General features: G+C 43.2%; 1 protein-coding gene across 2 annotated transcripts in view; it reads left to right on the top strand.

Annotated features, from left to right (window-relative positions):
- igsf21a (immunoglobin superfamily, member 21a) overlaps positions 1 to 27,511 on the top strand; it is a 100,200-nt gene that overhangs the window by 31,519 nt on the left and 41,170 nt on the right. Inside the window, exons 2-4 of one of the 2 annotated variants that reach the window (XM_061291706.1) lie at positions 3,056 to 3,168; positions 20,666 to 20,787; positions 25,808 to 25,926. In XM_061291706.1, the coding sequence (XP_061147690.1) occupies positions 3,056 to 3,168; positions 20,666 to 20,787; positions 25,808 to 25,926 (354 nt within the window). Of the gene's footprint in view, positions 1 to 3,055; positions 3,169 to 18,874; positions 18,991 to 20,665; positions 20,788 to 25,807; positions 25,927 to 27,511 lie in introns of those variants that run through there. The other variant, XM_061291707.1, reaches the window with a different exon arrangement.

Genomic DNA, 27,511 nt, shown 5'->3' with positions numbered 1-27,511 from the left:
CTTCCACTTACTGCAGGCTGCTTCCTCGTTTTGAATGAGCTTCATAATGCCCCCCCCCCCCCCTCCACAAAAAAGCATCAAAAATCCAAAGAAAAATGCAAAAGCGGGCCTAGAGTTAATCCTTTCATGAGAGTTTCACATTTGAAATTCAGTCCACATCTTAAGAAGCTTTACTGGCAACAGTGTTTCGCTTTGCGTCTTGTGTTGGCACCTCCCACCTCTTCTGCCCTGATTATTTAAGTCTTCACAAGTCTCCCGAGGAAACACACACGCTCGCTAACGATGCATTTATCTTCCTCAGATCAGCGATCGTGGCCAGCTCGCGGAATCACGTTTTATCTTTCTGCGGATAGCGTGGCCGTGAAATGCCCATGGTTCGTATTCTCGGGAGGCCGCTTCCCTGAACACCTCATTCGTGTGTGTGTGTTTGTGTTTTAACACTTTTAGAGATCAAAGACTCATCTGGCATCCTTAATGGATTTTGATTTATTCCGAATAATTAATGTGATTTTACGGGTTGTAGTTACTTGTGGTCCTGATAGTTGTGAAACCGGCCGACTGTCAAATCGATTCTAATTTGGACTGACTACAAATTCATTCCCTTCTTCTGCATATGCGCCTGAATTTGGTCATTAAAATGCATGCATAAATGGATTCTAAAATAGAAATATTCCAAACATATGGATTTTCTTGACAAAACCTCAAGAAAAAGAAGTTCCTCGTTGATGTTTGTAACGTTGACAAGCATCGCAACTCATTTGCTGCCACGACTTGATTTTACTGGTAAGTATGCACACCTTGCCGCCAGTCTTAAAAAAAAACCACCAGCAGACTCCATTTTAAGGAAATGGTCTATTTTAGCCCTTGATCGTTTTGATGAATAATGTATTAAAACTTTTTGAGGGCCGGCGAGGGAGGATGATTCGTCAAATATTCATTTTGGACTGAATATTGGCTGTAAATGCACCATTTTGTTAGCCTGAATAAGTGCAATACTATGAAACATTTTTGAAAATGCGGTAATCTATGTCAATTTAACTTGACCGTTGAAAAAAAACTTGAGCAGCGTATGTTTACAAGCCATGCTTGGAAAGCGGAGCCATGTAACAAAGCCTACCGATGACGAACGAACACTTTCCTCTCAGGTTGCAACAAAGGTGGTCGTAAATCACAGAGCCCCGCAGCAAGCGACACACATGGGTGGCGGTTCGTCGGCGGATGTCTTTTGTTTGTCCCGCGTGCATTTTGGCAAATTGCCATTATTAGTGCGACAAAGACGAGCCCGGCGGCCTCATTAGATGGTGTCGTTCCCTCGGCTGAAAACACGTGACCGCACCACACAAATGGACTTAGGTTGAAGACAAATGGATTTTTCTTTGTCTCTTCAGCTCCACTAATAAATTGCAATTTCATTGTCATTAAAAGTGATGCAAGGCATCCGTTGCATGTTGCCATCTGCACAAATGATTGCAATTCACCACCAGGGAGGTTTGGTGCTACAACGCAGGCCTCTTGATGAGAAAGACACATCCCGCCCTCGCCACTGCGAGACAAACTGATATGACCTTTGGTGCGATTCATGGCACGCACATGGAGGCCCGTTCTAGCCTGGGCATATGGAGAGACACGGCCGGTTTGGCAAGAAGGCAGCGCGTGAAATTCATGACGGGAGCACCATTGACTTGCGTGGGAATGTTGAGCTTGCGCAAAGCAGAGTGGGCTGCGACTCCTCCAGACGTGAAGCGCCCTGACGAGTGCATCATCCGTGGAATTTGCTCTTTTGAAAACTCCCCATCCTTTCCTGCATGGTTTCCTCCAATGGCAAATGGTCATTCCCCCACCCGTATGTTGCACTGAATTGCCCATAATGCCTTTCTGCACCGACAGGAATAAACCATTAGACCTTTTAAAAACAAACTGTAGCCTAGAATATGCACTCCTATTTCTCACAAGACACACGCACATTCGAATCTGGGTTCCAACACTCCTCTGTAGAAAGCAAAGTCAGCATTATCATCTTCAAGCTGTCATGCTGAGCACCTCTGCTGTCAATGCAACAAGACAAACGTTCATGACTCCAGACTGCTGTGTATGTGGCTTTGTGTCAAGTGCGTATGTGGCTTTGTATCAAGTGTTAGGGATTTTCTCAAAGCGGAGGTTTAGTCATTCAACTTGACTCTGGAGAAAAGAGCCCTCCAACACCGCTGATTTGATTAGCATCTGTTTATGAGCATGTTAAGAATGCACTCATGTGACAGTACGTCAATGCGTGACTTTCTGCAACGTATCGGGTTGTCATTACCTCGTTCTCCTTGGCTTTAGCTGGGATAGAAAATGGAGCAATCGGACTGCAGTCGCCTGACAAGCAACTAAAAGAGTGTAAATACAGTATGAGATTGAAGACCGTCCATTAAGGTTTCTTAATGGTGTCATTCAAATCTTTTCATCCATTTCTCACCCCCCGTGGTTCTCATGTCATTTCATAGTAGTCATGCTGCTGTTGACATGCATCAGTGGAGACTGAAGACGGACACCGGCAACACCAACAACAAAGCAGGGGTCACCGACCTTTTGGAAACTGAAAACTACTTCTTGCCTAATGCGAAGGAAACACATTTCTAAAAAGCACTTTTGTTAGGCAAATGATGAATATCTGCATGCAACGCTTTACAGCTATAAGCCATCAGATAATTATTGATCTTACGCCAGCTGTACCAATTTCGGCTATGTAAGCCCTTCAACTACTCGAGGTCCTTCCTGAGATGTCTATTTGCTAAAAGGCAAGCTGTCCGTTCTTTGCAGCTCGCAGAGACATTATATACACCAGTAAACACAGGAGGACTGCCGTTCGCAACCAACAATCAGCCCATTATGAAGGATGACTTGAGACATCTTTGTGCGCAGGTGGCAAAACTTTACCAGATGGGACAGAATTTAAGTCATTAGCCGCGTTTTTTTCTGCTTTACACACTTAAAATCCATGAACATCTTGTGGTTTTTCCTTCAAGTTCCACATTAAAGTGTGCTTCATTTCCCCCCGCGTGTGTCTTGGCAGGATATTTGACTGTTACCATCGAGCCGCTGCCTCCTGTAGTCGTGGGTGAGACCGTGACCCTCAAGTGCAACTTCAAGACCGACGGGAGGCTCCGGGAAATCGTTTGGTATCGGGTAAGTGCAGCAATGCTTCTGTCATTCGAAACTTTGCTCTATTTCTCTATTTATTTATTTATGTAGCCCTTAAATCACAGACAAGTCTCAAAAGGGCTTCACATGTGCAAAATTGGCAATTATTCTCAACATACCCTGATCTTAACTCCCAGGAGGGCAGGGAAAAACTCCAGGATGACCAGGCTACAATGGATGCAGAGAGGCCACATAGAACACATCATGTAAAACAATCCAAATAAAAAGTCCATATTTAAAGTGACGAGCTGCCGGAAGGTGCCCTCAATTGTCACGGTAGTGTCTGTGAGGGTGGTAAGCCGCCTCAGATCTCTCATCCCGATTGGTCGACAACAAATCCAGACAGCCATTTTCAGTTTGGGTGTCACCTAAATTGGGGCAGGGCAGAGAACACAAACTCCAGCCGGATCGGCCAACACAGGTTCATTAAAGGCCATAGCATAAAAATGTGTCTTTAATCGTGTCTTGAATGTTTCTACTGAGATAGAAGGTGCATTCTTTTTCAGTTGTAAGTATGAGCGAATATTAGAAGCATCAAAATTATTCGATTCATCGACAACTAGTCAATTATCAAAATAATGGGCAACTAACAATATAACAATAATAAACCCTAATCATGGATGAGATGGTTTAGTAATACAAGTTAATGCAAAAAGAAAACTTGATGGAATAGTCGATAGAATAATCAAATCTAACAATATTCGACAGTGATATTCCCAGCTATCAAAGTTCAAACGGTTACAATCACAAATAAATGGAGCCAACGCAAGCTAGCTAGAGATGGATATCCCACCATACTTTTAGTGAAACCCCTTCACACCTTCTGGCTCTTATTGGTTGTTTTCCCTCGGGTGCGGCAGTTTCTTGCAAATCCAATTGGAGTCACAATCTGGGGTCAGAAAGGGATGATGTTTATTTACAAATCATTTTAATCATGTACTATGATCGTTGGCTCATACCAACCGTTCAAACAAATGCAACAAATCTGACTGAACCATTTCATCAGGACCTTTATTGTGACGCAGCAAGTCCATCTCCCATGTGCACAGTTCCTCTGTCATGTCAAACTTGAGACTTTTACTTTGGCCAGCCGTTCGGAGGCGCCGCTGACTGTCACCGCCGTTGCTTAATAGTTCACAGCTGGCGATTCGACGGTTATTAAAGTCCCGAGCGGTTTACTATGCCGCGTAACTGCTGCCAGTAATTAAATTTCTGTTGGGCAGATGAAGAAGGAAAAAAAACCCCACAGTGTATGCCTGTAGGAGTTTATTTTGGGCCATAAAACCACTGCATGAAATTAATACGCGTGTGTTGGCTGATTTGCGGCTTCATATTCTTGCCTTTATAGCTTCAACTGCTCAATAACACCAACATGGATTATCTTTGTCAAAACAGGAGGAGTCTTAATGAGGCTTGTGCGTGCTTCACGTCAAATAAGACGATTGTCGTCGTCAGACTCTGTGCTTTACTGGGGTTGACTTATTTTTTACACTTGGGATTTAAACTATTGCCCGATGTGAATCATGCAGCTAGGTCACCTGGTTCTGAATACAAAGCTCAGCTGTATTATTTGTTTCCTTTTCTAAATCGAGGTGGGCGTTATCGTAGTCACCATGGTTACGGTAACCTTTTTTTATTTTTATTTATGGCTACAGCACAAACCTTAATTTATGTTTTGGACAAAAGTCTCCCCGCAATTGCTCTCACAGCAAACAACAATCAGCCGCTGTGGAGGTCTGAAAGCACAAAACCAATTTGGACTTGCAGCTGGAAAGGAGGGCACAGCTGCACCCCACCCCACCCCCTCCTTGCAACACTCCCATTCATCCCCCATGTTGGACTCAGCTATTCACCTGTTGACCTCATTCTTTGTAAACGCATCCTTGAAGTATTTCTGTTTATTTCCATTTTTACAACATGCTGCATTTCAAATCAACGAGACTGCTTTGAACGGGCCGATTGGCATTTGGCCTCATCAGGATAAGTGACAGCAAAGTGTCAAAGGATCGCATGTGAATGAAATGTTTCCGTTGTTGGCTGACCAGCGAGCGTCCCACCCCTGTGGCACAATGCCGTGGTCTTGTTGTGACAGAGGAAGCAATACTCTACACTTGTCCACTAACACTATGATTATGCGGATGATTCAGCTTGCTCACAGTGACACATCAGTACCGGGATCATGCTTTGCCCTACGACAGTCACAGTGTCACTCGAGGGCTAAGTCATAGCGACAGAAGAATTCCAACAGTCATTTATCATCACTCTTTTCAAAGTTAAGAATGCAACGCAGTCGTAGAATAAAATAGGTTGGATGTTAAATCTACGACCCAGAACTCTTTTTGATTACCGTAATTTTCGGACTATAAGTCGCACCGGAGTATAAGTCGCACCAGCCATAAAATGCCCAAAAAAGTGAAAAAAACCCATATATATGTATATAAGTCGCTCCTGAGTATAAGTCGCCCCCCCACCAAAACTATGAAAAAAATGCGACTTATAGTCCGAAAATTACGGTATCTACTTCAGAAACTGTGCTTATATGACTACAATACTTTATGTAAAACTTGGATAATAGTAGGAAATAATAGTAGAGTCACATTGAAACAAAATCATAAAAAAAAATGTTGGCAGTCCAACTAGTAATTTCGATTTTTCAGACCAGAGTAAAAGCTACCATTGTATCCAATAACACAAACGACAACCTTGTTAAGCCAAAAATGAATGTTTGTTAAGTCATACTGTGAGACAGTCATAAAGTCAAACTAATACTGCATTCAGGTTGTCTAAGCTGGAGATCAGCCCATTAACACAACAACCAGAGTACATCGCTAAGACAGTTTGTACTTTCTCCTGTCTGCAATCGTTTGAGAATCGGCCTCGTCAAGGTCAGAAAGAAGTCATTGCTATACCGCTGATGACATTCCTCTATGCGATGCCGTACATCGTTTCATCAGACGGCGAGAAAATCGTGTCCAGCTTATGAAGACGACCGCATCAGAAGGCTGCGTTCTCACGAGGAATGTGAAGAGGTGGTTGCAAAAAGCGGCCCCGTCGTCTCTCGGGTGGCCTCGACTCAGCATAACCGTCGATAAATTATAAATCAGCGGCTCCGGCTCGGCTGACAAACTTTCTTTTAGTCTCAGCCTTTTATTTGACTAAATAGTGTTGACTTCTCGTTTTACCTCCGGTTCCAGAGGAACCCGGGCTGACACTCACCTGGGGAATACTTCTGTCTAATCGAAGCTCAGCCAATCAGCCCGACTTGCGCTCAGACGGAATATTTCATCGCCGGCGGCTTCCGCATTCTGACATATTCTGTTTGAGGATTTTTAATGCTTCCAGACTGCGGTCGGAATAAACGAGCGTGCGCGTCAAGATAAAGATGATCGCTTTAGAGAACCTTTTAAGCCACAATTAATCACAACGCTCTTCAACTTTATGTGCGGAACAAGAGCGATAACACTAAAGGATTTGGGTCCCTTTCACATTCAACACTTTTCCATTTTGTTCCCAGCGGGCGTGTGAGTTTTTTTTTTTTTTTGCAAAGTGAAATGTGAGGACTTTCAAACTTGACGCCTGCCTTTTCAACAAATTGAGATTCAAATTTGACAAAATCATTTGTGCAGTTTTCAGTCTGCAGTATTAGAGATAAAATGCTCATAAATAATAACTCGGCGCCTTTCTAGGTTAAATTCGTTTGTGTAATGTTTGACAAAGTGCGACGTTTCAAGTTTTGTGGAGCGGCTTCCACCACAGTGCGGAAACAGCTTGCAGCCATTAGTCACTTTGTAGGCGTTGTGCTCTCCAAATGCGGCGTTCCTCCCTGCCGACTTCTTTCTCGTGATCCTGTCAGCTCACAAACGGTTACCCACGTGCATTTATAGCCTCGCCGCCCAGCTGTGTACGGACACGGGCCATCTGTCTTAATTGCTCGGAGAACAACACAAGGATTATATTTGGAAACATTTCCACGCGCTGACCTGAGTGTAAGTGCGAGCACAGCGTCATCATCAAGAAAAAAAATATAAACAAACGGACAGTGGGATGAGCCACTTGATGCCCACACACAGGCTCAGTGCATCTTCTTTGGTCCACAAATTTCCTTTTGGCCCACATTTGGACAAATCCAATTAAGGACGTTTACAGACAGGGTCCAAGCTCAATCTCGCATCCATGCAAATGACTTGTCCGCTGACTGCCAAGAAGCACATGAGTGTGTTACCTGAGGCCAGTGTCACGCTGGCTTGCTGTCCCTCGACCGACTTTCAAATGTGTTGTTTGGTTAGTTTTTTTGAAATGCCGCCACACAGTTCAGCTAAGAAGAAAAAGTATCTATGACAAAGAAGTAAGAAATTCAAATGATAGGAAAAGCAACCCAGAAAATCAAATTCAAATTTGTTTTACTGCTATAAACGTGCATCGGTGACTTGAGATGCAAGTGGGACGATTCCCTTTTAGTTTTTCTTGCGATTAAAATTTCCCACATTACGGCGGCAGGAAACTGATCTTACTTAACGACACATTTTGGAGTAGACATCCTCGCCTTAGGTATTTAATCCAGCTTTTACTCGAAATTTCAGGTCATTGGATTTGTCCTATTTCAAAGGGGCTCGCTGTACTTTCAGATACAGGAGTTGTTTGTTTTTCCTAATCCTGTTTCTCACTTTGTGGAGAGACGCAGGCGTAGGCCCACTTCGAAGCCAAGTTCAAAATCTGCAAGAAAGGGTTGCCCAGGCAACAGTCAGCTCGCTCGCCACTCTCCTGTGGCGCCAGTTTGGGGGTCCAACTTGGCGCCGATGCTTCGCCCTGGGTTGAATTGAGTGGGAAGCCTCTCCTGCACACTGACTGAGTCATGTGACACAACTCTTCGAAATATATTTTCCACATCTGTTTGGCATTTCTACCGTCAAATAGGAGAAAAAAACCAACCAGACTGCATTATAGATCCATTTCTAAAGAGTCTGGCAAAATTGAAACGAGGGAAGTGTTCTCACGTCAGTGGTGATATATAGCGGACAGGCAACGTGAGTGCAAAATGAATACAGTATATCAAACATGTTTATTATATAAGAGCAGCAAAGAAGCATGACTCGACGGCGAATATGGAGCCCCGAAGAGGAGACGCAGTGATGCGGCTCATTGCATCGCCACCTCCCTCCCGGGAGACGGTTAAGCAGCCTGCTCTACACGGATGATAATTACACATTTCATGTCAGCAAAAGAGGAGAGCCGATCTCCTTTTCATACCCGAATGCTAATAGCAAGAAGGAGAGCGGTCGCGGGCCACTAATGGATGCCACTGATGTGAAAATGGGACGCTTTCTTGCTCGTGCCACCCAGACTAAATAATGTCTTCTTTGTTCCTGCCATCTCCAAGTACAAAGCGCATCCCCTCCGACTAATTAACGAAATCATTTGACTTTTCCTAATGACGCTTTTTCTCTTCAGCTCACAGCAGCAAATAATAGTTTACTCAGGATTAGCATATGAAATATAAACAAATCTCCTCAGTGTGTTCGGTGAAATCCTAGTGAGGTACTCGAGGAAATAGTGAAAATCTGAAACATTCTAGTACTTTTGTGATTGATAACGTGACTATTAATATCAGTAGATTGAATTAAATTGCGTGATGACAAATGTCTCGCAAGCAGTTCAGCATTTCATTATATGTATATATAAATAATATTTTACAACCATTTTGGCACCATTCGATTCAATGGCGGGAAGTCCGACTAACTTATTGCAAGTGTCCCAAGGCTTTTCATGAATTAATCACCTACCACACTGCTGTTTTGATTCTTTTCTTTTCCTAAGCTTCGTCTTCTTCCAAATTTATAATCCTCAAACCCAAATCATCCCGGCTTTCAAAAATCCATTCTTATCACTGCAGAAGGACCAAACAGAAAAGTGATTACTTGGTGATTAGGAGTGGATCAGAGCACTTTTTGTGGCATTTGAATTGGATGTGGACATCATCTCCATGCCAGATGAGCTTCAGAACACTGTTCCCATGGTTATTATTATTATTTTTTTAATGAGCCGACTACCAGCTCTGTGAAGACCCCCTTCTTGTGTTCAAGATTATTCTTCACACAAATCAATCACCTTTTTCCAGACCCAAGAGGATCAAAAACCCACAAAATATTTCAGGGCTTTGTGACTCACTCAGTAGCGCCCTTGGAAAGTTGGAAAAAAATATATTAACCACAAAGACTGCATGAGATTTTGCAGGAAATCAGTTAATTTTGGATAAAGATTGTTTTGCCTGTGCAATGGCGTCAGAGTTTGGCAATCACTGCGAGGAGTCACCTTGAAAAAAATGGAATGTATTAATTCAAACTTGCACTTCAACTTCTCTTCATGTGTTTATTTAACAGAAGATAAAATCTCCTTTATTGAACCCTGAAGTGAAAATTAATTAATAATAATAATTCATTAAATTTGTATAGCGCTTTTCAAGAACCCAAAGACGCTTAATTAAGTGAAACAACAGCACAGATCAAGGCAGCACACAGCAGAAAACAAAAACAATCATAACAAACAAAGAAACAATACAAATATCTATTAATAATAACTGCAAACATTCAGAGGGAAGTATTTAAGGGGCATGCTAGCTGCTCTGCTGCAGTCCAAAAATTGCTTTTATTACCGAAAAGGAAAGAAATTGAACCGTTTGAAATTGAAATGGTCAGACAATCAAGCAATTTCTCTTTCATTTGGAAAATACAGAAATTTGGGTTCGGGGTGACGATTATGGGTCCCGCTCAGACGTTGAGCAAAGGATGTCGTGATGCAGCAGATGGCCAATGCTTGGTCCGTGTTTCTTAACAGTTCAAAAATGAGCGGCTTTGCAAAGATCAAATCTGAAATGTTACGTAATTAGCGGCTTTTAAGTGAATGTCTCAGCAATCCGGGGATTATCTTGCAAGAAACAGTCGTGAGGCTGATAAATCACTGATTAATTTCAAACAAATAAAAAAAAAATTGAAATCATTGTAACGCGACTTCAGATCAAAATAAAAAATAGCCCCCCGTTGGTTTCAATTTGATTTTCAAACAGAGTCATGACGCTGATACGAATCAAAAGGCGGCTTTTAGTTGGAAGAAGCGAGAGTTGATTCATGAATTAGGCACTGGGTACGCATGGCGGCGGCTTTGAAAATGATGTAATCGCACATTTATGTGATCCAGTCACGCAATTGCATCAGTGGGAAATATTAACAGTCCATGATGCAACATTTGTGCAGCAGCAGAAAGCTTTTTCCTCGAAACGACGGAGCCTTTGTATTTTACGAGCTCAAATAACGGATCAACGTTATCAACACTGATCCAACTGTTTGCGTATTCAAGGACATCAGCTGGCGGCCTCTGATCCACACGTTGGGTGGGCCAACCTCGCTATCAGCGGTCTGATCACTTATCAGCACCTGCTAAAGACCGCCGGTTAATAAGCATCGATCGGGGAACGTACGTCACATCTTCAGTCACAAGGCCAAGATGGTCAATATCTGAAACAACGTGATGTTGTTTGACTTTATGCTCGTCTTTGAAACTGATTTGCAAATCGTTGAATTGTGAAGCACGTTTCTGTCGGTATTCCCAAATGTCTCGGGGATAACCCCCGCCCCATCTTTGTTTTCATCTTTGTTGTTGTTGCAGCTTTTGATGCCATTGAGAAATGGCTTCGGGCTAAGATGGCCTTCCCCAAAAGGACTCGCTTGATTCTGTTCATGCATCAAAACACACTCTATGCACCGACACTCGGCTTTCTGGCACCCGCAAAAGTCGATCGATCCAATAACAATGTGCCGTAGAATCAAGTGCGCCTTTTACATGGATGTCGAATTGGAGTCTGACTCATTTTCTGGACTGGTTTGTTCATGTGAAGTCATGCACCTTAAAACCCTGGATTGACATTTTCCCAAAGTGACGCGTTTCTTGAAACTTCCCCTTATAATCCGTTGGGTTTTATAGTCCAAAAATACGGTAGGTGGATGGTTTTCATCGAACCGTTAATTTTGACAAGAAACGGTTCATCAATTAACCACAGATTGTTTCTGTTTCATCCTAAAAAGTAACTGCTACAGAATATGATTCTGCCATGTCACTGTTACGGGAGTGTGTTGCTGAATAAAGTGCGAGAGCAAGCGCTCAAGACTTGTCTTGAAATGGATGTGTTTTGAGTCTTCTCAAATGACCACTTGTCACGCAAAGCACTTTACGCTCCGACTTGCTGCTCTGTGACATGCGCACGACCCGATGCTTTTGAACGTGACATTGTTTTGAGATGGCTTTTTACCAAGCACATTTCGCAATCTCCCGCGGCGGCAGCTTGAGTGTTTGTGCTAATTTCACTGAAATTCCAACTAAAAGTGTCACTTTGGATTTTGTTCACTTTGCTCAAACATAATTGGAGTTTAAAAAGTCACGTGAGTTGTCAACACGTTTATTCAGGGGATCCAAAGAGAACTAGTTTGATAGATTCAAAATCGTCTGGGCGTTGATTTCATGCAAAGAGACTCCATTCCAGATTAACAGCACAAGACTACCAACATTGCCACACTATCCCGAGTAACGCACGACCCCTTCACTAATTACACTAATAATGGCGAGAAGGTCCACTGGCACTGCGGGAAGCGGGCTGCTTTTGCAGCCAAGAAAAAAACAATTAGCGAGAAGCTTCTCCTCCCCAGTGAATTTAATGCGAGTGCAGAGGGATAGCTTTTCTAATAGATTTTGGTCGGTGTAAAATGAGACACTGACCTCGAGGTTTGAGACTCTTAACTGCATCAGAGTGGGCCCCAGCGGGGGGGCCAAAGGATATTCATCCAGGACATCACAAAATTGCTCCTCGTGGTCATTAACGCCGAGCGTCTCCGAGGCCTCCAGATTGGATCACTTCAGTCGAGTTCCTTTCTTTTTTATTTACAAAAACATGGCGAGGGCCCCCAGACATGAGCGCGAGGCTCTGCGCTTTTAATCACTTCAGCTCGTCACTTACTTTCTTATTTTTACGCTGGAGTCAGGACTGAACAAATGGAGCTGCGGGTTCATTGCCCTCCTCGTCAGCTCACCACTTTGCACAAGTGCACTTGTTCTGTCAGCCAATGAGCAATTTGGACACCTGGAAGAACGCTAGAGATCAATTAAAGTAGCGGTCATCACTTCATTTCACTGCCCTGATGGCTTTTCACAGCGTAGATTGTACAGTCGAGGAAAACGGGCAACATCAGCTTGGATCGAAAACTGAGTCGTGGTTTTCAGGCTTTCAAAACAACAGGTGATGCATGTGAGTAAACTGTGTCACACGAGAAGCCTCTATGTAGAAAAGCACTAAGTGGTATAAAAAATGGCTTTTCTGCAAAAATATGTTTTTATAATCCAACAAAGCCATCACAGGAAATGTCAGCCAAGCTTCAGCAGCTCCGGCAACTGTAATTGGTCAGGACTGGCAAGGCTTTCTCTGCTGACCTGGACATGATCAGAACCCCCCCACATACATGAACAACTATTTGTTCCATAAAATTGTCCTGATTTAGTGTCCAGCAGGACACATTATTGTTTTCCTTCATCAAAACCGCTGTGACTTTACAAAATCTGAAAAGTCAACCAGAATCCTGGAATTGAAAGAGAAGACTCACAACAACCCAAATAACCTTCAGGTCACATAGAAACTACAAATTGTAAATATTGATACAAAGCTGCTCTAAGTTAAGGAACAGCTGAATCTTGCGCTTGATGTATGATGAATGAACGTCGCTTTGAGGCGTCCTAGTTAAGATAAAAGCATTTTGTTTGCGTCTTGATTTAGAGCGGCAGCAACAAGTCTCAAGTCTCGATGTTGCCGGGGAGAAAACGCTGTTTGGTATGGAAGCGACAAGGCTTGCATTGCTCTTATGAAATATAGATATCGTGCCTGGAGATATTTTTATTTCACACGTTACTGCTGTGACTGTTCATTCAGAATCCCAAAGCAGCGCCGGGGTTAGTTTTGGAAGGTGTTTGGTCTCTCGACTTTATCACAGAGCCATAAATTGCTATTTAGATGATAAATGCCAAGTGAGTTTGCTTTCTAGGGGTAGAAGAACAAGCGCTACTGCATTTCTTATTGTTGATGAACTTTTCAGCCGGCTGAAATCTGCAAGATAGTTAATCCAGATGGCGCCATCAGCAATGTCGATGACTGCTTTATCTTTGTAAGTCATGTGACACTTGGTTAGCATTTCGTCAAACTTACTCAAAAAGCTGGAGAGGCGATATGAAATCCTCCATTTGTTTTTTTTTTACGAGTGGATAAAAAGGCGCTATAAAAGCATATGCTATGCGAATTAGGTCTCCATGATTTGCATTTTGATTTGTGGCATTAGTAGTCATTTACCAACAAAATGGCTTACTCGGGCTTAGCCGTGTTGACAAAGTAACAGTTGAGCGAGCGCCACTCGTTCTGCACCGTGTACACAAGTCCAAAGCACATTGGAAAAATCCTCCTCACTCCACGGTCTCATAAACCTCATATTGCATTATTGAAATATTCTCCAAATCTGAATGATTGCCAGTAGAGGGACATGGAGAGCAGGATGATTTATTTATAGTCGGCCCAAAGTGAGAAAAGGTTTGCATCTGCCAGCATGCTCTCGCAAGGAAGTCCCCAATTAAAAAATACATGTTTTAATCTAGCTGGATATAAGCCCGACATAAGTGTCCTGACGTGCGCAGCCGAGCGGAAAATCACTCCCGGATGGATTTTTGCCGTACCCTTGACCTCGCAAACATATTATGTTCACAAAGTGGCGTCTACTTTGTTACTCTCTTATTATTTGAACGTGAGAAGCGACAACACCGATTGAGTGCTCTATTTTTTCCGGATGTGGGTTGCTATTGTACTGTAGTGAATTTTCTGAGTACAGGGAGAAGCGTAAGGTTGAAAGGGCAAGGCTGAAAACAATGCCCATGCGGCAGAGTTGCAGATCTGGCATCCAAAGTGTCTTGTTTACAGCTCTAATTACACCATTCAAATGGACACATAAAAGGCCCGGCTAGGCGGAAAAGCAGTCACGATTTACAGCATCAGATAAATCTGTCGCTCGGCTTTCGCAATGCATCCTTCGAAAGCTGCGCGGCTATCTCCGATGCAAGCTGTCGCCTCAGCACTATCGGAATGGGCGCCCGAACGTACAGCTCAAATTAATTTTGAGGATAAATAGAGTTGGTTTAGCGGTGGCGCTAGTGATGAACTGATAAAGTGAATTGTAAAGTGGCCGAGATGCGCCGATAGGCTTCTGGCTTGCCGGCATCCCCGGTGACAAGACACAAAGTACGACTGGATCTGTTCATATCACACCTGCTTCAAATTCATTCACTTTCACAACTTTAGGCACATGTAAAAAATACTGACTGTTTCACAAAAGCTCACGCTCAACCTTGAGTGACACTTTAAAATTCAGCATCATGTTTGTTTTTTTGCAGGATTGTGTCGATTCGATTCTCTACATGAATTTCTCATGGCTTGATGCAAAACAAAAATGTCATGTTAGTTGAGAACTCAAGTGCAGGGAAGTATTTAAAGTGAGACACGAAAACAGGAGGTTCTCAAACAAAATAGAAATAAAAAAAAAGAAGTAATTAAGACTCTGGAAAAGAGTGAGCAAAGTCTAACATGATGCAAAAGTAATGAGGAATCAAAAAGCACACACGACACTACAGGGTGGCACTTCAACAGAATTGCAAACATTGAACTGACGGGCAACTCAGTACAAGACAACAAGGAACACCTGCCTAGCCGAGGACTGCATTGCCGAGCACAACATATCCAGCAAAAAAAAAGAAAAAAAAAAACACGTGATAAAAATGAGATCATATCTAAAAGCGACAACATATCAGGACAGTTTCTGCAAGGGGAAATGAAATTCGCAGTCCAATGCAAATAAAAGTTGTGTTTCCAGAGTATGTGTTGACATTGACTGCATTGTAATGCAATGGCACCAAGGAAGACTTTTACATGTGACATTAACAAGTCAAATAAGAGCAATTCATATAAAATGGTTGGTTTCGTAGCTCAGCAGAACGCCGCGCCCGAATCATCCTCATAACAGTTAATTATGAGAGCCTGCCGCTCCAATTGACATCAAGCATGTCTTATTAAAAATGGAAAAGGGCCCATGCCACATTAAGGAATTGAGAATTTTACTCATGCATGAAATGAGCCCGATGCCGAGTGTCGCTCGGACAGCAAAATGCCTAGACAAAGCAAAACGCAGACTTGTCGTTTCTAACCGGCATAATCATGTCTCTCAGCCGAGACTCTTTCACACATGGAGTCATCATTTTTTTAGGTGGAAATTATAAACACTTTTTGTAATAAGTTTGGATGTACTGAACAAGAAATAAAACTCCATTTCAAGGCGCGACATGCTACCCAAGTTGACCGGTAATTACTCTTATTAAAACGAAACTCCATTTTAATGGGTTTGTTCTCCAGAAGTGGGCTATTTCAACTTCATCCCACACAGAAACTTCAATATTTTATTCCCCAAGGGTAAATTAAATTACCCCTGTGGCTTATTGCATTTACCTTTTTTTCTTTTTTACCTTCAAAGAACTTTTTTCTTTCAGATGATACTTGTCTGAGATTTGTCCCAGTGATGAATATCCCCACAATGGGAAGAAAGATGACACTTTATCATAATAAACTCAATTATACAATTTAAAGAAGGAGGGAAAATGGTCTATTTTAGCATGGCGGCGCTCTCCCCAGCTGCTTTTGTGATGAATGGCTCGAAGAGCGCTCCTCGCGCATTCGTCAAGCAGCACTTGCAGGTAGCGGCTGCGGGGAAGAATAAAAATAGGCAGGCTGCAAACATCCATGAACTCGTCTCACCCGCAAAGGCCCTCGGTGTCTTTTCAGAGCATCTGCGTTGCACTCCAAATGACCTCTTTTGAGCTCATTTGATGTATGAAGGAGAAAATGGCAAATGGTACATTCTCAAAACTGCATTGCTAGCAAAATCTAAATGAAAAACATATACGGTACAGGCAAAACTTTAAATTGGGTGCACTGCGTTTTGAAAGTCTATTAAAAATATTGGGGGGGGTCAACGCAAACCATTGAAGTGCTATCAATGACCTCAGACACTGCGTTTGTCAATGACGTTCTCTTGAGTTCACCAGAACGGCGGCTCGTAAACAGGGCTAATGGAGCTTGAGAAACGTTTTAAAAAGTGCATTCTTAAATCATCTCAATTTAATCACCTTCACATTCTAGTGAGATCCAACCCAAAAGCGGAACAAATTGAAACCAACATTTGAGCAGCAACGTGTGGCTCTAAACTTTGTCACCAAGCTCCACCCATATTGAAAGTGAATTTTCATCACCTATCACTTGAGGATACCTCCTTGTGATTGGATCTTATTGAGGCAAATTCTCCAGTAGGAGCCTTGGGATTTGCACCAAAACCAAAATGTCTGACTTCTTGTCCAATTTTGTACATGGATCCTTTCAAATGTCATGATATCGATGTACCCAATTTTGTGGTGATTTGTGAAATTACTTCCCTAGGTAAAATAAACACAATGATTCCAATCTTAGGCAATTAATAATTCTCCAATGTCATCAGGATGCAATTCTACAATGGAGCAACCCTCCTACTGCAGCCCATATACCAGACTGATAAATACTTATGATTCAGGAAAAACCAAAAATATGTAAATGCTAATATAATGGCCCCTGGACTGCAGGTGTACCTAATGATGTGGATTGTACGTGCTCTTTATAACAAGTAACACGGAGAAGCCGACCTAGTTTGCTGCGCTCTTCACCTCCTTGCAGCTGACGGCCCGTCTCGCTCGCAATGACTGCTATAATAAGCACGCCTGCATGTCTCAGATGGCGTTCAATAACTCGCTTGCATAATGCCCGAATGATACCTCCAACACGGCCTCCGTCTTCCCCTCGGTGGCACACGTAACCCGCGAATGTCATCTGGAAGGTCCGCCCCAACCTTTTTCCTGCTCTAATATCACGTTGCAAACATTGCAAAAAAAGCTGACGGTAAGTATATGACGCTCAAAAAATCTGTTTTTCCTATCTGGAAAGGCTAAACTGGGACGGCACCGATTTCTGATGGCCCCCCCACTCGCCAGGTGTGGCCCCATCTCTCCTCGTAATGGGAAAAAAAATCATTGGTACTACCGGCAATGATAAGGGCACACTAATAAAAGTATTTACCGTAATTTCCGGACTATAAGTCGCGTTTTTTTTTCATAGTTTGTGTGGGGGGGCGACTTATATTCAGGAGCGACTTATATACATATATATGTTTTTTTCACTTTTTTGGGCATTTATCTAATATCACGTTGCAAACATTGCAAAAAAAGCTGACGGTAAGTATATGACGCTCAAAAAATCTGTTTTTCCTATCTGGAAAGGCTAAACTGGGACGGCACCGATTTCTGATGGGCCCCCCCACTCGCCAGGTGTGGCCCCATCTCTCCTCGTAATGGGAAAAAAAATCATTGGTACTACCGGCAATGATAAGGGCACACTAATAAAAGTATTTACCGTAATTTCCGGACTATAAGTCGCGTTTTTTTTCATAGTTTGGGTGGGGGGGCGACTTATATTCAGGAGCGACTTATATACATATATATGTTTTTTTCACTTTTTTGGGCATTTTATGGCTGGTGCGACTTATACTCCGGTGCGATTTATAGTCCGAAAATTACGGTAAATGAGTTCTTTGTCAGTGATTAATAGACAACCATTTTGAAGTCACAAATCATTATTTGACAAGTGTTCCCATAAGTGGCTTCGACTGGGATTAGTATTTGAAAAGTGCTATGACAGCTCTTTTGTCATAAATCAAAGCACTTTACAATGTTTTTATGATGTGAAATTTTTATGTGATATATCCAATGTTTTAATAATTTAATCCTACAGGATAATAAAATGAGACCCTCAGATCTGCTCTCACTCCCTCACTCCACATCCAGACTTGAAGGTCTAAATGTTACGAAGAATTCCACCCTTTGATTTGTTCTTCTGCGTACGGCAATTATCACCATTTTACCAAAAGACAATGCCCCCCTTTGCGCCTTGCCACCCTTTACACGCCCCCCCCCCCACCCCCCCTGTTTCAAAAAGACCCATAATGTGATAATACCATTAGGCAAATTAGCGTGGATGGGAAGAAAAAAGTAGCAAGCTGCTTCATGACAAAGCTCTGATCATCTCCTTTGTCGTGCCATGTCGCAGGCTGCTAATGAGCGGCTCAATAGGAATAAATCTCGTTAAGACTTTTTTGTTTCATAATTATTTTTAAGCGTGAAGCAGCTTCTCATTGGCATTCGCGACCAGATTCAGAGATCACAAAGAAAATCGTGTAAAACCGTGATTCCCTCATGCAAATTCAATGTAAACTTAGAGAGTTGCTAATTGTGGGTCTCCTTAGGAATATTTCCGGTTCACTATAATAATAGAGTTTTGCTATTTTGGGGACTCGACCGTATTAGGCCTCAGTGTGGTCTCGTGGCCTGCGGTGATGATAATGCAAAAATTCAGGTTGAATCTCTCTCAGTGGTCCTGTGGCGAATCGGGCCCGATTTCCTCCAGCGGCTGCCCGTGCTGCTGCGGCTTTAAATAGCGTGTGGCCAGACCGGCAGCTGGAGGAAGCTTTGTGTTAACGTGTGACGTCAAAGCAAAAGCTAACGTCTGGAGAGATCTCATGCAGGCCTCCCTCATTCTCAGCCACCTGTGGCAGCCTCCCCTCTCACCCCCGAATGCGTTATCTGCCGCCGTCCAGAACAGAGAAGGTGAAGCCGCTCTTGCGTGTCGGGGAGGCGGCGTGCATTGTGTGCACGCCGTGGCCTAGATTGCAGAGAAGCTTACCCCTCCTCAACTGATGCTACTTTACGGCAATCAAATGCTATTCTTTGTCGCCGCACGCCCTCCCGATCGAATTTCCGTCCGCCCACGCATATCCCAATCTGGAGCCTCTTTGCAAGCACTCGGAATCGGGGCAGAGGGCATATGCAGATGCTTTGTACATTGACTTATATCAAGGTTTGTGAGGGCTTTGCCTGAAAAAATAAAAAAATGTATATTAGCACTACTGCCACCTATGGAGTTGATGAGCCCCCCACCCCCAAAAGAAAACAGTATTTATATTTCATAAAGCAGTGCTACTATGCGTTGTATTTGGGGATGCTGGAATGGATTATCAGCATTTTAATTCATATTGATTAACATTGCTTTGTTATGAGTTAAGGTAGCACTGTATTTGGCCTCAGGATAGGAAGAAGCAATTTCATGAGGGCCACGACTTCCTTGTTGACATAAAAAACGACCTTGTGTAGCCGTTACAACTGTCATTGCAAAATATTCAAGGACGATGCAAGTTCATGTGTACTATTTTTAGTCTGCCACTCAGCTTCCGTGCTAGGCGTCGCTCTGCTATAACGATTCCTCTGAAGATGTATAAAGATTGCATGATTTAACCATGGTGCAATCAGGCGATGATATTGGTAATGGCCTACTTTGGTTAACATATGAGCTTCTGAACATATGAAATGTGATTGGCCGTGGACCCACTTCTCCCCTTTTGTGCCCAGTTCGCAGCCACCATTATTGCGCCCGCTTCTATTTCTGACACTGGCAAAATGTCACCATTTTGCACCGGTGCCATTTGACAGCTCGCTCATTCGCTCGCAGACAGTGTCGGGAAAGGCTGAACGCCGTTGGCCGCTTTGGCTCGCCTGCTGTCAAACCGAACACGTGCATGCACGTCCGTTGAAATAAATGTGATTTCTCCAGAGGCAAGCGGTTCTCTGTAAAACATTTGGTTGCTCTTGGAAATATGATTTGTCTTTGTGCGTACACTATAACGGCTAATCAAGACATTGAAAAGGGGATTGGCTTGATGTGAAGGATACCTTCTAAACTAGAAAAAGGCAAAGAGGGCTTGCTTCCAGGCCCACCAAACAATTTTCTTCTTCAAAGCGGCATTAGGCGGCTCCATTAAAATCCTGTCGGCCCTTTTTTTCCATTCATGGCAGCTTGAAGCTTTCGCGGCAAAGAAGAAATCACTGTCATTCACATGCTAAGTGACCTTAGCAATCCTGTGGACGTTAGTGGAATGAGAGGAGCCTTTTGAATATCTTCCTCGGAAAGCCATTATTAGTGCAGAAAGCAACACTCTCAATGCCAATCGCGTCTGCAAGTTCAACCATGTACACACTGGAGAGACTCCCGGATGCCATCCAATAAGCAGATGTTGGATGGGCCGGCGTTGCCCCGATCTCTACGGACGTATCATTCCAGAACATTAATCAATGAGGCAATTACACATATCTCTTCCACTGTGGGCCCCGTGGACAACAGGTTGTGTGCTGGCAAAGCTCAAGGTGCAAAAAGGTTGGCCCCGCCCCATCCATCAGCAGATGATTCACGAGTGTCCTGTCCTTTCTCCCCTTTTTTCTCACTTCCCAGGTCACGGACGGAGGCACCATAAAGCAGAAAATCTTCACCTACGACGCCATGTTTAACACCAACTACTCTCACATGGAGGACTACCGCAGGCGCGAGGACCTCGTCTACCAGTCCACCGTCCGGTAAGCCTCATTTCAACAGTAGAACTTACCCTCCAATATCTAGCTCGACGAGTTTTCTGCACAGAAATACGATACCCCATTAAAAAGTGGACTTCAAAAACCACCAGCAGAAAAATAATAAATGTACATATAGTACCATACGGATTCGCTCCATGTAAAGACGAACACATTTACATTTACTGACACAAATGGCCCTTTTGGAATCTTCTTCAGTGAGATGCTCTCGTATAACTTCAACTTTGCATGCATTCAGCCCACTTGCACTGTTTGCTAAGAGCATACTATCGACTCCAGTGAATACATTTGCATAAAAATAGTGAGAATGAGGCATATAGAAAGGCATTTCACGTCACGACTCGGTCAGGACTGATATTCTTGCCGACCTGAGGCTGAAATTCCATCAGTAATGAGGACATTGTGCTTGGGTAAACACTAATTACAGACTCTTTTGAAGATAGAGGCTTCAACCTTCAGGAGTTAGCAAAACATCTGGCCCCGGTGTTCTCTTAGTGGTACTTAAATCCCTGTTAAGGTCCGCGCTGCATACTCATGAACGCGTTTCTATGCGAGTGAGTTCGAGTTCGACAAAGAGGAAGTGGGTGTCATCTCCTTGGAAACATGTACACAGATTTCAGGGTTGTCTTGGGTCTCAAAGCGATGCCCGACATCTGCTTGAACGTCTACTCGTTTTGAGATCCTGCTGCTTTGCTCCACCGCCTGGTACAAACACGTTCAACAAGTAGAGGAAAAATGTCAAACATGGCTGCATTTGAATCTGGCTTTCTGGTCTAACAACACCCCTCGTCATTATGCTTCATCTTTAATGGTGATTGTGTTTACGTCTCTCGAGTGTGTTTTCTGGCAGTGTAATCACAATCTTGTTTGGTGCAGTTGCCCAAGTGAGGATGATTTATCTGGACAAGCCTACTCTCCCTTTGCATGATTACAATGAAAACGCACACAGAGTGAAAAGAAGTTAGATTTCAAAATAGACATGCGGATAGCAACCAGGCTGCAGCGACATTTTCATTTTCACATTTTAGGCAGCGCATTTTGCCTGTGCGGTCAGTTCGGGAAATTGATTTTGCAGCTGTCAGCCATTCCACGCAATCTTTCAAAGCTACTGTGGAAGTTTTTCTCTCTCTGTTCACGTGCCGGCGTCTAGATTAGTTATTGGAAAGATAACAGCGCTTGGGTAGCGCTGATGACACTCAAGGTTTAGAGGACCTCTTGTGTTTAATCTCAGATTAGGACACAGGAAGGATGCGTGGCTCATATAAAATCACAGCGCGAGTTTTTACGCCCACAAGAAACAATTTCAAAACGGCTCACTGCATTTTGCTTATGTATTCGATGCAGGTGTTCACTCTTCATGACTCAATTATGAGTAGCCAAACCAGGAAGTTTTACATGTCATTTGCCAATTGGTTTATGCACACTTTCATTTCGAACGGGAAATGAGCAAGAATGCAAATTGAAAAATGGCTGTTGTCAACAGACCAGTCAAAAGCCTGAATTGTCAACCCCTGCGATTCCGATTGCTCCCCTGACGAAAAGGTTTTCCTTTATCTCCACGCTCATTGCTGTTGTGCCTACATGTGTCTGAGTGGCGGGATTGAATTAAGATTTACAAGGCAAAGGAATCACTGGAATGGTGGTATTATTGATTCCCCCACTCCATCCAACAACTTCTCTATTTTATCACCGAGCACATTCCCCTGCATTCGTGCAGGAATCGAAGCTCTGAATGCACCGCTTAGGCTAGCAAACAACAGAGCCGAAGCTTTGCGGCGAAGGAACAGAGGGACGAGCCACATCAGCGCTTCGTCTCATCTAAATCAAACCAATCACTCACTTCCCTCAGCGATCGCTTTCATTATCCTCACCGGTTTTGTTTTGCGTTCTTCCCTCTGGGAGACACACCTGGTGTTTACGCCCCTTTCGATGCATGTTGGAGCTAACCTGCATCGGTTGCTTTTCCATCCATGAAGCTTAAGGCCAGAAAAAATATCTGACACCGTGCTTGTTATTTTGATGGAGGGATTGAGTGAAGGAGCCGCTCTTTTTCATGCTCCATTTAGTCAGCCCCATATGCTTGCATTAGCGGGCGGCCGAGGAACTCGTGCGGACAGGCCTCCTAAATAGATAAGAGCTTTCCAATACAACCCCTGGGGTAAATCGATCCCCCTCTGCAGTGTTCTGTGCACGGTTCACGCAGAAAGGATTTTTTTTTTAGTCAATACCTTTTCACACCTCGACAAACCAAAATATTAGCACGCGGAGACTGACGTGTTGAATTTGTTCTGTCTCTAGGTTAGCTTATCCTCGATTACATCGTGATTATTGGGTTGATCATGTGTGGAAGCACTGTGGCTAAAGCCAAACTTTGGGGAAGTTTTTATGATCTTGATTCCCCACCTGGAATCAAACGGAATCAAAACCATCAATCACAGATCATGACAGCAACAACATGGCTTGAGTATTTTTGGAACACACTCTCCTGTCATGTGCATTAAATATATTCACCATTAAGAAGAGTTGAATGACTTCATGGCTTGGGCAGCACTATACTGCACAGCTGCAACCTTTTTTGATTGTGTTTATTCTGATTTTGAGTGGGTTGGTCCTCTTCATAGCCCAAAAACTCGTACATTTGTTCGACTGAAGACTGCATGTCACGTGATTGCAGCAGTCAGCGAGTCATGGGTTCAGGTTAGGAGACTTTTGTAGCTGCCTCTGAGTTGAGCAAGTCCGGTCCTCGGGAGAAGCTGTCCTCGCTATTTTAGAAGTGGCCCTCCTCAACACAGCTCATCAACAAGATTGGTAGAAGTTTGCTAACAACCCCGATCATTTGAATCAGGTACGTTGAGGGAACGAGCAGAAGTTTCTTAAACAGGTCCCACAGCGATGCCCGAGGACCCGACTTGAGGGTTGACGGTTGGGGCTTTGAGTTAATCTCTTGAAACTAACTTTTAACTCAAGGTATGTGCTGACACTGACATTTGAGCTCAGTTAAATCCATTCATCCATTAACCAATAAAGAAGAGTCTCATCGCCAGTCATCTAACACATGCAATATCTGGCATCATAACTCATGTGAAGAAAACTCAATAAAATGGTACAATATTTATCAAGGTCCTGATTCTCACCGGCAAATTCGTAGAGTGCACCGATCAGTCTGACTGAACTCGGAGTGCCCTTTGCGGTCTCCTCGCCATTCGTCTGGCACCTCCTCACCTTGATTTTGTCCATCTCTTCTTTCTTGTCTCAGTTCGAATCTATGAATGCGGCAGTCATGCAGGACCGTGGATTCCAGATCGGGCTTTGTGTGTAAAAACAAAGCAACGGGCTACATCAGCGTTTACTTGGATGTAGCCAGCCAAGACAAAGCCAATTAGCTCCCCTCCGGAGAGACTCACAGTGCTATGCTCATCATTTTATACGATGGCGAGAGCGAGGAAAAAAGAGACTATTTTATACTTATCCCTCGAGGAAGAGGTTGATACAATCTCACTTCATGTCTTGCGGTGCTCACTCTTTGGAATATAGCTACTTTAGTTTTTCAAACATTTGTTCATCATTTCAATAAGTATTTGCTTTTAGCGAGTCTTATCTCCTCTATGATGCTTTGTGTTGTCTTAGCATAGACGGATGGAGGCATCGGTGGGTTCATTGAAGAATTTGGAAGGACGGGAATTTGCTTGAGAGGTTGAGACAGACCTGTTTTTAACCGATATGGCCTCTAGTAAGTCTGTTGGGTCTCAACAGATCATATCAAATAGCGTATCTTAAGAAGGAACGTATGATCCAAAGGATTGCAAGAACAAACGAGAAACAAAATTGAAATACTATCAGTGTGATAAAGGTTACCGAGTCGTTTTCCAAGTATTAGCAATAGGATCATTCGAAAGTGGAGTGAACTGGGAACAGTTTTGGACTCTCCCATTTGGGTTTCTCATCAGGATTGAGCCGATTGTGGAAAACCATCACAACTATCCTTCCGGCTGCCCATTTCCACTTTTACGCTACGTATTCTGTTCAGTGTTGTGATGACGCCGGAACAACTAATCCCAGCTGTCTTTGAGCTAGTAGTGCTCAAATTCGACTAAGTGTAATTGATTCACTCCTGATGATTGCCGTCCGTGGATGAATGAGAAGCAGCGGCATGAAGGTCATACATTTTGATAGCAGACAGCAGATGTTGCTGAGGGACGTCTGGATTTCGGTACAAGTTTGGAATGAGACTGCTTGGAATTCATTCGATGTCTTCTTTGACTCTGATGTGCTATTTTCATTACCGCTACTGCTATTGCACCGAGGCAGCCTAATTAGCATTTCTAGCCCTTGGTAAGATGTTGAGGGAGCGGACAACGCATCCTAACAGTGACAAGGATTGCGTCAGGGGAGTCCTTCTGCCGGTAAATACACGCATTCCGTTGCAAACAAACCAGAACGAGTATTGTTTCCAGTCGTTCTGTCCTTGAACAACCGCGGGTGAGTCACGACAGTACTGAAAGCGTTGGTGGACCAGCAGCAGCCGCGGCAACAAGGCTGAGATAACATCGAGTCACTGCGGATGACCTTGTTGTTATTACTAAATATTTATGTCCTGTGCGGGAGCTCAGAGACAGTGTCCTGTTCCATTTTGGAATAACTAAGATGAAGACACGCTGTATCTGTTGTCAATGCTGATTATTAAATATATTTATCCGTGTGTCCCTCCAAACAGCCCGGTACTCTTGAGACTACATTCATTCCAACGTTCACCTTTTGCAAACAAACAAAAAAGCTGAAAGCAAAAGCTGGTTTCATTACAAAGTGCAGATAAGCTTGGAAAAAGCAGGGAATTACTGAGGAGGAATTGACATGCTCTCCTTGTGCTTGTTTTTTTTCTTCCAGATATTCCAGCATCTTCCCCTACTCCAAGATCAAACATGTTTGTGAATTGTCTAACTGGATGAATACGAATGGAGTTGTTTGGAAAACCAAAGACTGGCTTTAACTCACGATGTTTTCCCAGGCTCCCGGAGGTTCGCATCTTGGACAACGGACCGTACGAATGCCATGTGGGCATCTACGACCGGGCAACTAGGGAGAAGGTCGTGCTGGCATCAGGGAATGTTTTCCTCACCGTCATGTGTGAGTACTACTCTTTGTTGTCGTCTTACATCCTTTTATTCTTGGTTCACAATTGGTGAATTTCACCAATTTAGCCCCCCCTCCCCAGATCTTATTCTCAAGATGATTGGACAAGCCAAAACAAGCTTGCTGGCCATCTTTCAAATGTCGGGACTACATCTGATGTCAGTTTTACGTGCCCAGATGAGAGCTGAGCTACTTACGCGAATACTAGCTTGAGCATATGCCTACCGGACTCAAGTTAGATCCCAGGACTTCTTGTCAAAGTGGTAAGTGGTGGCCAAGGGTCTCCTTCTGATACCTGCGTCGGACGTAAAGGAATTAGTGATGCAGTCGCTTGGACAACTGAAGCCGCCCCCGACTTTTCTTTATATTAGCTCTCTCCTTGAGACGAAGACGAATGGCCTCTGGCATGGTGGCTAATTGCCGTCTAAACTGAAACAGAATTATTCATAACCTATTAGTGTGTCAAGTTCAATAGGAAGTAAAAGAGCGGCGGAGGCAAGCAAGAAACCAGAAAGAGCCAGGCGGAGGGAAAGGAAAAAAGTTTAATTAATAGCAAGCAATACACAGAGAGTATTTTAATTTTTAAATAAGAGTTATCATTATAATGAATGCCCCTGCCAAGACATGCAGTCATCCAATTTGAAAAGGCTCAACCCTGAACTGTTTCCACCTTCTCCTGCCGCCCTTCATTGCCCGCAAAGTTGGAAAAGACCTTGCTTCGCTTCTCCACTGTTGACTTCACTAACAACTCATTCTCCTTAAATGAAATCAAATAAGTCACCTCGCTATTGTGCACAATTGCACCTTCAGCCATAACAATGATTCCTCCAATGCAATAATGTATAGACCTTAAAATGTAAAGTAATTAAGATTATATTGGATTTTTTAAAAGCACAGTAATACCCCCAGACAGTTCCAGCGACATAATTATGAACATCATTTTTCTACAATGCGCTGTACGCCCATAAGTACCGCCAGCTATTACTCGCTTTTGCGGCGCATGAATATAAATGAAGCGCAGCAAAGCATTTATTTTCAAGTTCCACAAGCGTTCATTCTTACCAAACACAAGCAAGTGGTGACCTAGCAAAACAAGTTCATCTACCTTTTCTTAATTATACTTTATTCTATTATGACAACAATCAAATTTGACAGCATTGATAGCATGACTTTTTTCTCTCTCCTGATTCCTATGATCATATTTCATCAACGCCAACATCCGAACCCTGGCGGGCGCCAAACGAGATCGCTCGGAGAGCAGATTCTCAGTTTGCATGCAAATGAAGTCACTCGGTGAAATATAGTTCAATCTGTGAGCGCAATGTGAAAAGTATTGGCGTATTTTTAAATAGGTGGAAAAGATGAACTGCACTCTGTTTACAAAGTATCAAGTACAAAGTGGTTCAGTAGTCACTGACAGCTTTTATTTGGTTTTCGCTGAAAACACTGTTTCCATGCGGGTTTGATGCCAGGATTCTTCAAGTCAAGTCAAGTCAAGTTTATTTGTATAGCCCTAAATCACAAGCAGTCTCAAAGGGCTTCACATAGACAAAAAAATGACAATTATTCTCAAAGCATC

Source organism: Syngnathus typhle, linkage group LG11 (genome assembly GCF_033458585.1).
Source record: "Syngnathus typhle isolate RoL2023-S1 ecotype Sweden linkage group LG11, RoL_Styp_1.0, whole genome shotgun sequence".
NCBI lineage: Eukaryota > Metazoa > Chordata > Actinopteri > Syngnathiformes > Syngnathidae > Syngnathus > Syngnathus typhle.
This window is presented reverse-complemented; position numbering and strand designations above follow the sequence as displayed.